This window comes from Coregonus lavaretus (assembly GCF_964263955.1).
Source record: "Coregonus lavaretus genome assembly, chromosome: 17".
NCBI lineage: Eukaryota > Metazoa > Chordata > Actinopteri > Salmoniformes > Salmonidae > Coregonus > Coregonus lavaretus.
Window position 1 is genome coordinate 44,020,511 of NC_140004.1, and position 14,585 is coordinate 44,035,095.

General features: G+C 47.0%; 1 protein-coding gene across 1 annotated transcript; it reads right to left on the reverse strand.

The window, feature by feature from the left end:
- Positions 1–6,011: 6,011 nt before the first annotated feature.
- Positions 6,012–8,309, reverse strand: LOC311144329 (perforin-1-like). Its single transcript, XM_084180366.1, has 4 exons — positions 8,286–8,309; positions 6,968–7,130; positions 6,404–6,523; positions 6,012–6,227 (listed from the first exon to the last, which is right to left on the reverse strand). The coding sequence occupies exons 2-4, from the start codon at positions 7,118–7,120 to the stop codon at positions 6,090–6,092; spliced, it is 411 nt and encodes a 136-aa protein (XP_084036492.1). The 5' UTR covers positions 7,121–7,130; positions 8,286–8,309; the 3' UTR covers positions 6,012–6,089.
- Positions 8,310–14,585: the final 6,276 nt, after the last annotated feature.

Genomic DNA, 14,585 nt, shown 5'->3' on the forward strand with positions numbered 1-14,585 from the left:
AAAAACAAATGATGATTAGCAAATAAATGCAAGTCAGGTTTTTTTTCTGGTTAACACAGAACATTTTACAAACATATTTCTTACTTTGCAAACACAGTGGTCAAATATGTTTTTGTAACTATGACAACATTGTGACTCCACGGATTAGATTTGAGACCTGTGTCGTACATATTTGTGACTTGCGTTACATTTGTGAGTTGCTCCACACATTTTTGAGTTGTGTTTTACACACCAGTTTGTGCAGATTTTTTATAAGGAATCCAGATTAGGACATCCTCAGTTCTTTTTTTGTGATCAAATGTTTTTTATTTAGTAATAATAACAATAGCAATAGCAAACATTAATACATACATACAAAATTAGGTTACACCCGTTTTGCCCAAGACCAGTTGAGACAATATTCCTTCCCCCTCCCCAATACAATTTAGATTCTATTGTCCCCAAGTAACTGTTCTTCTCTAGAAAGTAACTATAGAATTAGTCAATGCCAAGGAGATTCATGGACACTGAAAGGACAATATAAAAGAGGAAATATAGCATGTAAGTCAATAATTGTTCTATGGATGTGTGTGTGTGTGTGTGTGTGTGTGTGTGTGTGTGTGTGTGTGTGTGTGTGTGTGTGTGTGTGTGTGTGTGTGTGTGTGTGTGTATACAGTGCTGCTTGAAAGTATGTGAACCCAACAGGGCTGGTCATTATTTTGCTATAAAATATTAAAAGAAACATTAAATCCTTATCTAAACCCCAATTTGTAATAAAGACATTCCAAGTAAACGAAAGTAACAAAAAAGTATGATATATTTTCATTGTTTATTTAACAAAAGTGGTTTATTTAACAGAAACTCAGATTTGATGTGTGAACCCCTTCAGTCAATAGCTTGTGGCACCTCCATTAGCAGTGATAACTTGGACTAAACATCTCCTATAGCCAGTAATCAGTCTCTGACATCTGTTTTGAGGGATTTTTGCCCGCTCCTCCTTACAGAACTCATTCAATTGAGGTTTGAGGGGTGTCTGGCATGAACTGCCCGCTTCAGTTCCTGCCACAGCATCTCGATTGGATTTAGGTCAGGATTTTGACTTGGCCAATCCATAAGACAAATCTCCTTTCTCCTGAGCCATTCTTTGGTAGATTTGCTTGAATGCTTTTGGTCGTTGTCTTGTTGGAAGACCCATTTTCGGCCCAGCTTTAGTTCCTCGACTGATGGCCTGACGTTCTGTTCAATAATCTCCTGGTATCCCTCAGAATTCATGGTTCCCTTAATGATGTGGAGTCGTCCAGGTCCAGAGGAGGAAAAGTAGCCCCAGTTCTTGACATTCCCATCACCATGCTTGACTGTTGGGATGAGGTTATTTTGGTGGTAGTCAGTGTTGGGTTTTCGCCAAACATTGCGGTGTTGATTGTAACCAAAAAGGTCAATTTTGGACTCATCAGTCCAGAGAATGGACTTCCAGAAACCTTCAGGTTTGTCCAGGTGATCTCTGGCAAAGTTAAGACGGGCAGTTTGGTTCTTTTTTGACAGCAGAGGCTTCTTCCTAGCAACCCTCCGATGAACGGCATTTCCATTCAGTGTTCTTCTTATTGTTGAAGCATGCACAGTTACCTGAGATGCAGCAAGGGAGGTCTGCAAATCTCTAGATGTTATGTTTGGGTTGGCTTTTACCTGATTTATTATTGTTCTTGTGGCTCTTGGGGATATTTTGGAAGGGCGTCCACTTCTCGGCCGAGTTGCTGTCATGTTAAATGCTCTCCATTTGTAAATTATTTGCCTCACAGTGGACTGATGGCGCTCAAATCTTTTTGAGATGATTTTATAGCCTTCCCCAGACTGATGCGCTCTCACTACCCTCGTCCTGATGTCCTCTGAGATCTAATTTCCTCTCGGCATGGTGTGCTTTGCATTCACCTGGATGGGTAACACCAAACTGACCAGGTTTCTTATCTCTATTTATCAGAGTCCCGCCCAAACTCTTTCCTAACGATCTCTCCTGTGATTAGTTCATTTGGGAGCTAATTATTTACCCACCTGATTCTACTTACCTACTTGATTTAACCAATGCAACTTGGGGTTCACTTATTTTTGCACCTGCACTAATTCCTTTTTAATTTTGTTTTTCTACTACACGCATGATTTCCTCTACACCAACATATGGTATTGGTAAATATAAAACTGTTATGTCATATAAAAAAGACTGGTTCTGATTAAATGAAGATTTCATGGTAAAAACAAAAACAAGAAATTGAACATTTAAAGAGGAGCTGTGTTGGAGAGACCTATGCTGCCATCCACTGTAGTAACAGCAGAGGGTTAGGCAAAATAACTACACCCCTTACACTGAACCTGTACTTTGGCCCCAATATCAAGAGTTGGGAAGAGAAAACCTCTTCCAGAGCTGAGAACCAACCAGTGATCAGGTCAATCATCCCGACCAACCTGGGACACTGTAAGAACAGATGTGCCAGAGTTTCAGACTCAGCACAGAATGGACATCCCTCCCCAACAGTAGGATCCAGGTGTACCAGATGTGTGTTGGTGGCTATAGCTCCATGTATTATCCTCCATTGGAGGTCAGCCATCATCTTATCAATAGGCAGTTTATATAAAGACCGCCAACAGCCTTTTGGGGAGGCACCTGGACCAAACACACCCGCCCACCTCGTCGATTTTACCCCTTCCAGGGATGAAGCACGGGACACTTTTACACATATTATGTACATGGCCTTCTTTCCCACCACCTTGAACTCCCCCAGCTCTGGGGTATCAAAGGAAAGCAGCATCCCCACGTCCTCCTCTAATGCCCCAGCCGCAGCACTAACATTCAGCGCAGGGAACACATGATCCAGACCCTCCTTCCACCGATCGGAGTGTATCAATCACATACTGCCGATGAAGTACTGGCAAGGAATCGCAGACCTCAGCTACGACCTTCCTCAGTGGGCGAGATTATCGTATGGCCTTATGGGACATGACAAACTCTCCAAGCAGCATAACAGACTCATAGAATGGAGTCAGGCCAGACAAACCACCCCCCTCTAGCTTTAAGAGGAAACGGTGCTTGTCTAAGCCCAAACAGCCCGCTCTCCTCATCAATGTGTGGGCTGTATCGACCCAGCTAGAACCGTCACTGTACAACAGTCTCTGGGCTGCTTGAAGCCGGAAAGCCATGATCCTAGAAGAAATGTCCACCAGGCCTTGCCCACCCTGGTGCAGTGGAAGGTACAGGGCTGCAGCTTTAATCCAATGCTGTCCAAACCAGAAGAAATTGACAAGGGTCCTCTGAAGCTCTTGTATCAGGCCCCACGGGGGCTGTAAAATCATTCATCTGTGCCACAGGGTAGAGGCGGCTAGGTTATTAGCTACCAGCACCCTTCCCCTATAAGACAGCTGGGGTAGCACCCATTTCCACCTAGACAATCTGGCACACACCTTCTCCACTACACCCTCCCAGTTATTTTTCTGAAAGACATCAGAGCCTAGAACACCCCCCAAAGTCTTCATCCCGTCTCTGCCTCACCGACGCCCCCCTGGTAACCGTGGAGCCTATCTGAAGCTGATCTGCCCACAACTTGCATACTTCCCAAACCGCAATAACTTGCGCTTCAATAGCTCATTGGGAATAAACGGCGGTACATTCGAAATCGTTACCCTTTAACGGAGAAAAAAAGCGGCGTAACTTGAATAAACACACCTTTAAGAAGTATGCCATGCTCAACCATCCGATCGGCGACCAGAAACTCCTCCACAGTGACAGTAGCTTCAGTAACACACCTGAAGCCAATGCCGAAGTTACAGGGACCGCATCCCCATGTGGGTCGCCATCCCCACCAAAACCAGGGCAATTCCAACAAGAAATACAATATACCTATCATAAAAAAAATACAAATAACTTAATCAGACATAGAAAAAGGAAAACCAGGCGATCTAACTACAGACAACACTCGCTCATACAATTCCCAGCATTAACCAAACATTCCCAGCATGGAGAGAGAGAGAGTCAGTCAGTCCTGTGGTTTGGTTAGGTGTGACAAGGCATGGGACATTACTGTCACAGAGATTGATTGATGTACAATACATTTTCATTGTCTATAGCTAAAGCAAACAACAAACATGTGTTACCATACTACAGACCAGTATTATGATTACCCAATGGGCTGTCACATTATTAATGACCACACTGTGATTATCCAATGGGCTGTCACATTATTAATGACCACACTGTGATTATCCAATGGGCTGTCACGTTATAATTACCACACTGTGATTATCCAATAGGTTGTCTTGTTGTTACTGATACCAGTGATACCAATATTCTTCCCATTGGCCAGGCTCCATCACCTAATCAGCTTGAGACAGTGTAGTAATTTCCCACCAATTTTTATCAATTCTCTATCAGCCATCAATAACTACCTTGCTTGAATAAAGTCAAATTCTGCCTCAGTAGTGTTGTTGTAGAAGCAGGGGAGACGCAACCTGGATATCATACCATTGGCAAACATGCACGCACGCACGCACACACCGAAGATCCTGAGGAATGACCTCACATCTCAGTCAGGCATGTGGAGACATACCATCATACCATCCTCGTTGGCTCATTGTAATCCCAAAATAAATGTGTAAAGTGATACAAATAAAAGTAGCTATTAGTTGTAGAAGACATTTTATAGATAAAAGTATAAGTAGCATGCTTTTCTCCTTCCAGAAAACAACAGCTGATTCAAAGGGGGTGAGGTGGATTTTAAAACACTTCCGAGCTAGAACCCGAAAGGATACTCGAGAACCCGAAAGGATACTCTTGTGAATCCTCTGCTGAAGTAGGTAATCCAGGAGGAGAGCAGACTCCTCCTTTCACCTACTAACGAATTAACACTCTCCTCGACCTCTCAACCACTCATTAGTTTTCCCGGTCACTGAGATACGTTTTATTCCCTGGGAGATTCTCATTTGGGCAAAAGTCTGTCCTCTCCTCGACTCCTCTGTCCTCTGTAAGTCGTTCTGAATAAGAGCGTCTGCTAAATGACTCAAATGTTAATATAATGCTCTGATCTCAGCTGTTTTCCTGTTCCAAGAACATCCATTAGACAGTCAACAGAAACCACCTGTTGTTGGAAAGCGTTCTCTCTACTCTGAGGCGCTTTGTGGACATGGGCCCTGATCTATGCCCGTATTCATAAAGCGTGTTCATAAAAGTTTTGCTTTTTAGATCATATTGAAGCAGATTGTTCTGGACTGAGAAAACCTGATCCTAGATCAGCACTCCTAATCTGATCCACTTTATGAATGAGGAACAGGTCTCCCCTGATCTGAAAGGAAAAACTCAGCAGTCCTACTCTGAGAAGCTTTATGACTCCTAGCAAGCACTTCTCTATACAACAGCGCCCCCATCTGATGTGATAAAGTAATATTTTTTGTTGATGATAATATACCATTGTGAATGATCGTTCAGTTCATTTCCACATGCATTAAGTATGTTTTTTGATGCTCCAATGACATGAGAACCTAAAACACTTACGCATTTCTTGACCAAAATGTAACATTTTTTTTTTACAAATGTTTAGAGGTGTCTCATCTGAAACTGTAGGTCTAATGGCGGGCTCAGTGACTTTGTGGGTTCCTGTGCTGATGGTGATGCTGCAGCTTCATACCAGTTTGGAGCCTTAAGATAACATAACATAAGGACTTCATTATCACCACAGGGAATGTATTTATTTATCTGATACGCTGATTATGAATGAAGGCCAAACCATAGAATAACAAAAAGTTATATTAAACTCAGGTTTAAGCAAAATAATGTTATACTGTAAAAGGTAAATGTCGAATGGTAAAAAGCTTTGACATCAACTCTCAAATTTAGTAGAAATATTGATTTATCATTTTTATTATGTTATGGACCAATCCAAGACATATTCTGGGAAAGCATAAAATAATACAGAAACATGATAAAGCCAGACTGAGGCCATCTTGCTGTAAAGCATTTTTTTTTTTTATTGACGTTGTAAGGAAGTGAATACATGAGTGACAGAGTGAGAGAACCAATCAGACACAAGGTCATAAAGGTTATAGGTTACTAACTAACCATCATTCTGTTCCTTCTAGTGGCTGTAGTCGTAGGTGTAGGTGTAGTAGACGGTGCCTTTCTTCAGGTGGCAGGTCTCGATGTGTGTTCCTCGGCGGATGGTGGTGGTGCAGGTTCCCAGGCGGTTATCTGGTCCGACGTTATCATTCCACACCTAATAATAATAATAATAATAATAATAATAATAATAATAATAATAATAATAATAATCGTACTAGTAATAATCTTCCTCCTCCTCTTCCTCCTCATCCTCATCATCATAATCGATTGGATTTACATATTGCTTTTCCATTGCTCAAAGCACTTTACATAGTAAGTGGGGAAACTCACCTCTAGCTTCAGGACAGACTTGTCGATGATGTCTAGGAAGTTGAACTCGCCGGGCCAGTTGGGGTTGGCCTGGTTCTTCAGAACGCTGGTCATGCCACCGAAGGCTGGGCCGCACCACACCTAAGGAAGATAATGTTGTCAGTAGACTTTTATTATTAAACATGTTTTATTATGATTTGTAATGTATGTATAGTTGGCTCACTTGGCTGAGGAACATCTACATGTATTTTAAAATTAATTAATACATTTGTTTGTTCATTTATCTGTTAATTCGTTTGTTTGTTCATTCACCTAACAAGTAACAAGCCAATCACTGACATTTTCATGGTCCATGTCACTGTAGCCTACTTGATATCCAAACAAATGACTGCTGACTGTCTACTGTTTAGTGGTTGATTATTGCTGTGTCTCTGTCCTTTTGTGTTATGATGCCTGTCCTGTCTGTAACATTACTGTACTTCTTCTGTTTTACCACCCCACCTGCCAGTCCCTCATTGTAAATATCAACGTTTCATTAACTGACTGTTCTGGTTAAATAAAGGTTAAATAAATGAATAAATTCACCTTGACGTAGGGGTCTGGCTGGGAGAGGAGGTCTCCTTTCAGGTTGGTGGCACTAATGCCCCACACCCTGACGCGGTCGTCATACGGGCCACATTGTACAAGAGCCAGGGTGCATAGCACCAGCAGACCAAGGGACAGAGAGAGAGAGGCCATGGTACACTGTCTGAGAGAGAGGAGAGGAGAGGAGAGGAGAGGAGAGGAGAGGAGAGGAGAGGAGAGGAGAGGAGAGGAGAGGAGAGGAGAGGAGAGGAGAGGAGAGGAGAGGAGAGGAGAGGAGAGGAGAGGAGAGGAGAGGAGGGGAAGATGTAAACATGTCAGATGGGTGTCCATAAGAGCTTGAAACTAACACTACAAACTGTATTCAGACAGGAGTAAAAAATAGAGGTGAAAGTTCAGGACATATTATCAGTATTAACAGATTAGTTATTGGAGGAATAGAGAGAGAGAGAGAGAGAGAGAGAGAGAGAGAGAGAGATTAGGTAAGAAATGATGTGGAAACTGAGCTGACCATATTAGAGACACATACCTCCCTCAGATTACACAGACCCACAAAAATGTGAAAACAAATCTAATTTTGTTAAACTCCCATATCTGTTGGGTGAAATACCACAGTGTGCAATCACAGCAGCAAGATTTGTGACCTGTTGCCACAAGAAAAGGGCAACCAGTGAAGAACAAACACCATTGTAAATACAATCCATATTTATGTTTATTTATTTTCCCTTTTGTACTTTACCTATTTGCACATTGTTACAACACTGTATATAGCAATAATATGACATTTGAAATGTCTCTATTCCTTTGGAACTTTCTGAGTGTCATTTTTACTGTTCATTTTATTGTTTTCTTCACTTTTGTTTACTATCTACTTCTCTTGCTTTGGCAATGTTAACATATGTTTCCCATGCCAATAAAGCCCTTAAATTGAAATTGAAATTGAATTGAGAGAGAGAGAGAGAGAGAGAGAGAGAGAAATAAATGGAAGACACGCTAGAACAATCCTGAATCAGCAGAAATACAGGCTCTTATTCAATTGCAGATAGTAGCTTTTCAGAAGTGTGTTTGATTTACACACCAGCGTATCCTGGATGGAGGGAGATCACACTTGATATGGAAACTGTCAGTCCCATGGTGTGACACATTCAGTTCTGACAGCAAACCTTGCTGAGAAGTCATCCAGTGGACTCAACCAAACTGATAGTCCATTTCTATATCTGCTGCTGTGGAAATCTAAAAGCGTTTTTAGGAAAGCCACTCACTGTCTGCAATCAACTGATTCACGAGAGAGAGCGAGAGAAAACAACAGACAATGTCCTACCTGTATATTCTTGAGATGGACGTCTGTCTTTCTCTAGTCACCCAACTGCTGATGGTCCTTACTGTGCCCTCTAGCTGTTTATAAAGATCTCAGCCCCCCCCCCCCCCAGGTGGTATGATGACCCACAGGTGGTATGTAGGACTACTTAGTTACGCATTAACCAATGAGAACACCCCCTATATTACCAGGAGACATATGGAAGCCTATAAAGTGTAACAACAAATTCTGATACTATCTGAAATGCTGATTGAACAAATTCTATTCCAGATAATGTCAAAAGGCCAGCCCAGTGAATAAACAGTTAGGTAAGGTAGAGGGTGGAGATGGTAAATAGTACTGCATAGAGTTTAGAATAATTCATCAATAATACCATTGATCACTATCTATATGAAGACAACAGGCGCCACACAGCCCACTGTTTCAGTAGGAGTGGTATTATAAGGACCACTCCTACAGTGACAATGTTTACGTCCCAAATGTCACCCTATTCCCTATATAGTGCACTAATGTTCAAAAGTAGTGCACTGTAAAGTGAATAGGGTGTCATATGGGACAAAGCCTATACACACTACAGTTATACCACTCTCTCTGTGACGCCTCATACAAACAGTGTCTCTGGCTTCAATAGAAGCTTCATCCCAGGGCCCTATCAACCGGATGAGTTGTAAAACCTTTCGGTTTTATCCTCAATCACTTTGAATGCAGTGAATCCACTTGTGGTTAATATTACAAGATCTAATTAATAAACTTTTTGTATTAAAGAAGTACAGAAGACTACAGAGCTAATTAAGGTGTAATAATATGCGCCACTTGTCACGGTTTCGGCCGAGGCTGCTCCTCCTCCTGGTTCGGGCAGGCTTCGGCGGTCGTCGTCCCCGGAGTACTAGCTGCCACCGATCGATGTTTCATGTTTGTTTGGTTTTGTCTTTATGTTTTACACCTGTGTCTTGTTAGTCCTCGTTAGTGTCCTATTTAGTTCTCGTTAGTTGTGTTTGTCTTTGTGTGTGATTGCTCTTCTGTTTTCGTGTTGGAGCTACGTACTTCCCTCCAGTGTTTTGGAGAGGGTTTTCGCACATGTTTGTGCGCCATTTGTTTGACGCCTGTGTGCGCCGTTATTTCGCCTTTGGGCTTATTGTGCTTATTTTCTACGTGATTATTGCACTAAAGTCTTTTGGACTGAGCTTCTGCGTCCTGCGCTTGATTCATGCACCACACCCACCTTCAGCACCCCTTGACAGAATCACACACCAGAATGGAATCAGCAGGATCTGCAGTTACGCCTGAGTCGCTCGAGGAGCATGTCCGCGGCCAAGATGACCAGATACGACAACTGGGGACCGCTCTACAGGACGTCATCAACACCTTGCACCGATGGGAGGCCAGCGGGGTACCCACGCCTCCACCTACTCTGCCAACCCCATCGGCCGGTCCACCAGTCCCAGGTCCGGAACCCAGGGGGATTCGGCTCTCGCTCCCGAAGGGCGTATGAAGGGACAGCTGCCGGGTGTCAGGGGTTCCTCCTGCAGGTGGAGCTCTACCTGGCCACTGTACACCCGGTGCCCTCGGGACACGAGAGCGTTTCCGCCCTCATCTCCTGTCTCACGGGCAAGGCGTTGGAGTGGGCTAACGTCGAGTGGAGGAAGATGGACGCCAACACCATCTCCTACGCCGAGTTCTCCCGTCGCTTCAAGGTCGTGTTCGACCATCCACCTGAGGGCAAAGCGGCGGGGGAGCGTCTAGTCCACTTGAGACAGGGGAGGAGGAGCGCACAGGCGTTTGCTCTAGAGTTCCGGACTCTAGCGGCGGACGCAGGGTGGAATGAACGGGCCCTCATTGACCATTACCGATGTAGCCTACGGGAGGACGTTCAACGTGAGTTGGCCTGCAGGGATACCCATCTTACCTTCGACCAGTTGGTCGATATGTCCATCCGTCTGGACACCCTGCTGGCCACCCGTGGACGTCCCGAGGGGGGTCCGTCCATTCCGCCCTCCGGCACCTCCGAGCCGAGCCCTATGGAGCTCGGGGTTGCCGGCGCTAGAGAAAGGAGGAGGAGGAGCCCGTGGGGGCCTGTCTCCTGCACCAAGTGCGGTCGTGGAGGGCACACTGCGGCCAGGTGCTGGGGAGGGTTCTCCGGGGGAGAAGACAACAGGCCACGCACTGGGGGGGCCTCCCAGGTGAGTAGACGTCCCACTTACCCAGAGCTTTCTGTTGCGCACTTTTGTCTACCTGTTTGTTTTCCACAGGTTGCACCTCATTCCCAGCATAAGGCGCTAGTAGATTCAGGCGCAGCTGGGAATTTTGTTGATCGGAAGTTTTGTGTAGATTTAGGGATCCCTCTCCTACCTGTTGACAAACCTTTTCCCGTTCATGCCTTAGATAGCCGCCCGTTGGGGTCGGGGTTGATTAGGGAGATCACAGCGCCACTTAGGATGTGTGCGCAGGGGGGTCATGAAGAGACTATACAGCTGTATCTGACTCTCCTGCGTACCCAGTGGTGCTGGGAATTCCCTGGTTAAGCACCCATAACCCTGCTATTTCGTGGCAACAGAGGGCTCTCGATGGGTGGTCTGCTCAGTGCGAGGGGCGATGTCTGGGTGTTTCCGTGGGGGCGACTTCGGTGGAAAGTCCAAACCAAGTGCCCGCACTGCACATTCCGCCTGAATATGGGGATTTAGCTCTCGTGTTTAGCAAGACTAGGGCGACGCAGTTGCCTCCTCATAGACAGGGGGATTGTGCGATTGATCTCCAGGCAGGAGCAGCGCTCCCACGGAGCCATGTGTATCCTTTGTCTCAAGAGGAGAGAAAAGCTATGGAGACTTACATAGCCGAATCTTTGAGACAGGGATACATTCGGCCCTCCACTTCTCCCGCCTCCTCAAGCTTCTTTTTTGTGAAAAAGAAAGATGGAGGGTTGCGCCCGTGCATTGATTACCGTGGTCTCAATCAGATTACTGTGAAATACAGTTATCCACTCCCTCTGATTGCGACCATGACGGAGTCATTGCATGGAGCACTGTTTTTCACAAAACTGGATCTCAGGAGCGCGTATAACTTGGTGCGCATTAGGGAGGGCGACGAATGGAAGACAGCGTTTAGTACCACGTCAGGTCATTTCGAGTATCTTGTCATGCCATATGGGTTGATGAATGCTCCATCAGTCTTCCAATCCTTCGTAGATGACATTTTCCGGGATATGCAGGGACAAGGGGTGGTTGTGTACATTGATGATATTCTGGTGTACTCGTCTACCCGAGCCGAGCATGTAACCCTGGTGCGTCGTGTATTGAGGAGGCTGTTGGAGCACGACCCTATATGTCAAGGCAGAGAAATGTCTGTTTTTCCAGGAGTCGGTCTCCTTTTTGGGTTATCGGTTGTCCGCGTCAGGGGTGAGAATGGAGGTGGATCGTGTGTCCGCTGTGCGTAATTGGCAAACCCCAACCACTGTAAAAGAGGTGCAGCAGTTCTTGGGCTTTGCGAATTACTACCGGAGGTTTATCTGGGGTTTTGGACAGGTGGCAGCTCCCATCACGTCCCTTCTGAAAGGGGGTCCGGTGCGCCTGCAGTGGTCAGCTGATGCGGACAGGGCCTTTGGGAGACTGAAGGACCTGTTTACGTCGGCTCCGGTGCTGGCGCATCCGGATCCCGCATTACCCTTTCAGGTTGAGGTGGACGCGGCTGAGGCAGGTATAGGGGCCGTTCTCTCTCAACGGTCCGGCTCGCCACCTAAACTCCGCCCCTGTGCCTTTTACTCAAAGAAGCTCAGCCCGGCGGAGCGTAACTATGACGTTGGGGACAGGGAGCTGTTAGCTGTAGTTCAAGCCCTTAAGGTGTGGAGGCATTGGCTTGAGGGGGCTCAACACCCTTTCCTCATTTTGACTGACCATCGGAACCTGGAGTACATCCGGGCAGCGAGGAGACTGAACCCTCGCCAGGCTCGATGGAGTATGTTTCTCACCAGGTTCATATTTAAAATCACGTACATCCCTGGGTCCCAGAATGGTAAGGCAGATGCACTGTCCCGGCGGTATGACACGGAGGAGAGGTCCGTTGAGCCTACTCCCATACTACCGGAGTCTTGCCTTGTGGCACCGGTGGTGTGGGAGGTCGATGCCGAAATCGAGCGAGCGTTGCGTACCGACCCCAGCCCTCCACAGTGACCTGAGGGTCGGAAGTACGTTCCGCTCGAGATTCGGGATCGACTCATTTACTGGGCTCACACGTCACCCTCCTCTGGACATCCGGGTATTGGCCGGACAGTGCATTGCCTTAGCACTAAATACTGGTGGCCTACTTTGGCTAGGGATGTGAGGGTTTATGTCTCCTCCTGCTCGGTGTGCGCCCAGTGTAAGGCACCCCGACATCTGCCCAGAGGTAAGTTACAACCCCTGCCCGTTCCACAACGACCATGGTCCCACCTCTCGGTGGATTTTGTGACAGACCTTCCCCTCTCTCAGGGGAATACTACCATCCTGTTCGTTGTGGACCGGTTCTCAAAGGCCTGTCGTCTTCTCCCTATGTCGGGTCTTCCTACTGCCCTACAGACCGCTGAGGCCCTATTTACCCACGTCTTCCGGCATTACGGGGTACCCGAGGATATAGTGTCTGATCGAGGCCCCCAGTTTACCTCCCGTGTTTGGAGAGCGTTCATGGAGCGTTTGGGGGTCTCGGTTAGCCTTACCTCAGGGTACCACCCGGAGAGTAACGGGCAGGTAGAACGTGTCAACCAGGATGTGGGTAGGTTTCTGAGGTCGTATTGCCAGGACCGGCCTGAGGAGTGGGCACGGTACATTCCCTGGGCCGAGATGGCCCAGAACTCTCTCCGCCACTCCTCTACCAACCTAACCCCCTTCCAATGTGTGTTAGGTTACCAGCCGGTTCTGGCACCGTGGCAGCAGAGCCAGATCGAGGCCCCTGCGGTGGATGATTGGATGAGGCGCTCGGAAGAGACGTGGAACGCTGCCCACGTCCACCTGCAGCGGGCCGTCCTTCATCACAAGGCGAGCGCCGATCTCCACCGCAGTGAGGGGCCGGTGTACGCACCTGGAGATCGAGTCTGGCTCTCTACCAGAAACCTACCCCTCCGCCTGCCCTGCCGGAAGCTGGGTCGGCGATTTGTGGGGCCCTTTAAAGTCCTGAGAAGATTGAACGAGGTGTGTTATAGGTTACATCTACCTGTTGAGTATAAGAATATTAACCCCTCGTTCCATGTGTCTCTTCTCAGGCCGGTGGTAGCTGGTCCACTCCAGGACAATGAGATAGGAGAGACTCCTCCGCCCCCACTGGACATCGAGGGGGCTCCGGCGTACACCGTTTGGTCCATCTTGGACTCCAGACGCCGGATGGGGGGTCTCCAGTATCTCGTGGAGTGGGAGGGGTACGGCCCGGAGGATCGGTGCAGGGTGCCGCGGAGGGACATCCTAGACCCATCTCTCCTGTCGGAGTTCCACCGGGACCATCCCGCGCGCCCTGCTCCGCGTCCTCCTGGTCGTCCCCAAGGTCGGGGTCGGCGCACGGCTGGGGCCGCGCGTCAAGTGGGGGGGGGGGGGGGGGGGTACTGTCACGGTTTCGGCCGAGGCTGCTCCTCCTCCTGGTTCGGGCAGGCTTCGGCGGTCGTCGTCCCCGGAGTACTAGCTGCCACCGATCGATGTTTCATGTTTGTTTGGTTTTGTCTTTATGTTTTACACCTGTGTCTTGTTAGTCCTCGTTAGTGTCCTATTTAGTTCTCGTTAGTTGTGTTTGTCTATGTGTGTGATTGCTCTTCTGTTATCGTGTTGGAGCTACGTACTTCCCTCCAGTGTTTTGGAGAGGGTTTTCGCACATGTTTGTGCGCCGTTTGTTTGACGCCTGTGTGCGCCGTTATTTCGCCTTCGGGCTTATTGTGCTTATTTTCTACGTGATTATTGCACTAAAGTCTTTTGGACTGAGCTTCTGCGTCCTGCGCTTGATTCATGCACCACACCCACCTTCAGCACCCCTTGACACCACTCCCACAGTGACAATATACACTGACTACAGAACATACCCCTCTCTCCTCTCTCTGTGGCGCCACACACAAACACAGGCTGCTGCTGGAAGTCTTATCTTTTAGCAGCAGCCGTCTGTCTGTCTGTGCTACAGGATCCTAGCCACATCTGCCAAGGGAATTTTTTGAATGTTTGAATTATGTTCATGTTCACTTTAGAATGTTGTTATTGTGATGTCATCCCACAGCTGAAGTATGTACAGACGTGTGGATCTAGTCTACAGCTTTCTGTAATCTTATCAGAGAGGGTGTTGAGATACAGTTATATATTGGGC

Bases quoted from the DNA above. Each gene is read 5' to 3' on its own strand.
- LOC311144329 (XM_084180366.1), bottom strand. From the start codon at position 7,120: ATGGCCTCTCTCTCTCTGTCCCTTGGTCTGCTGGTGCTATGCACCCTG. The intron at 6,524-6,967 runs GTGAATTTATTC...TATCTTCCTTAG, and splicing joins AGCCAGACCCCTACGTCAAG to GTGTGGTGCGGCCCAGCCTT. The intron at 6,228-6,403 runs GTGAGTTTCCCC...TATTATTATTAG, and splicing joins AGTCTGTCCTGAAGCTAGAG to GTGTGGAATGATAACGTCGG.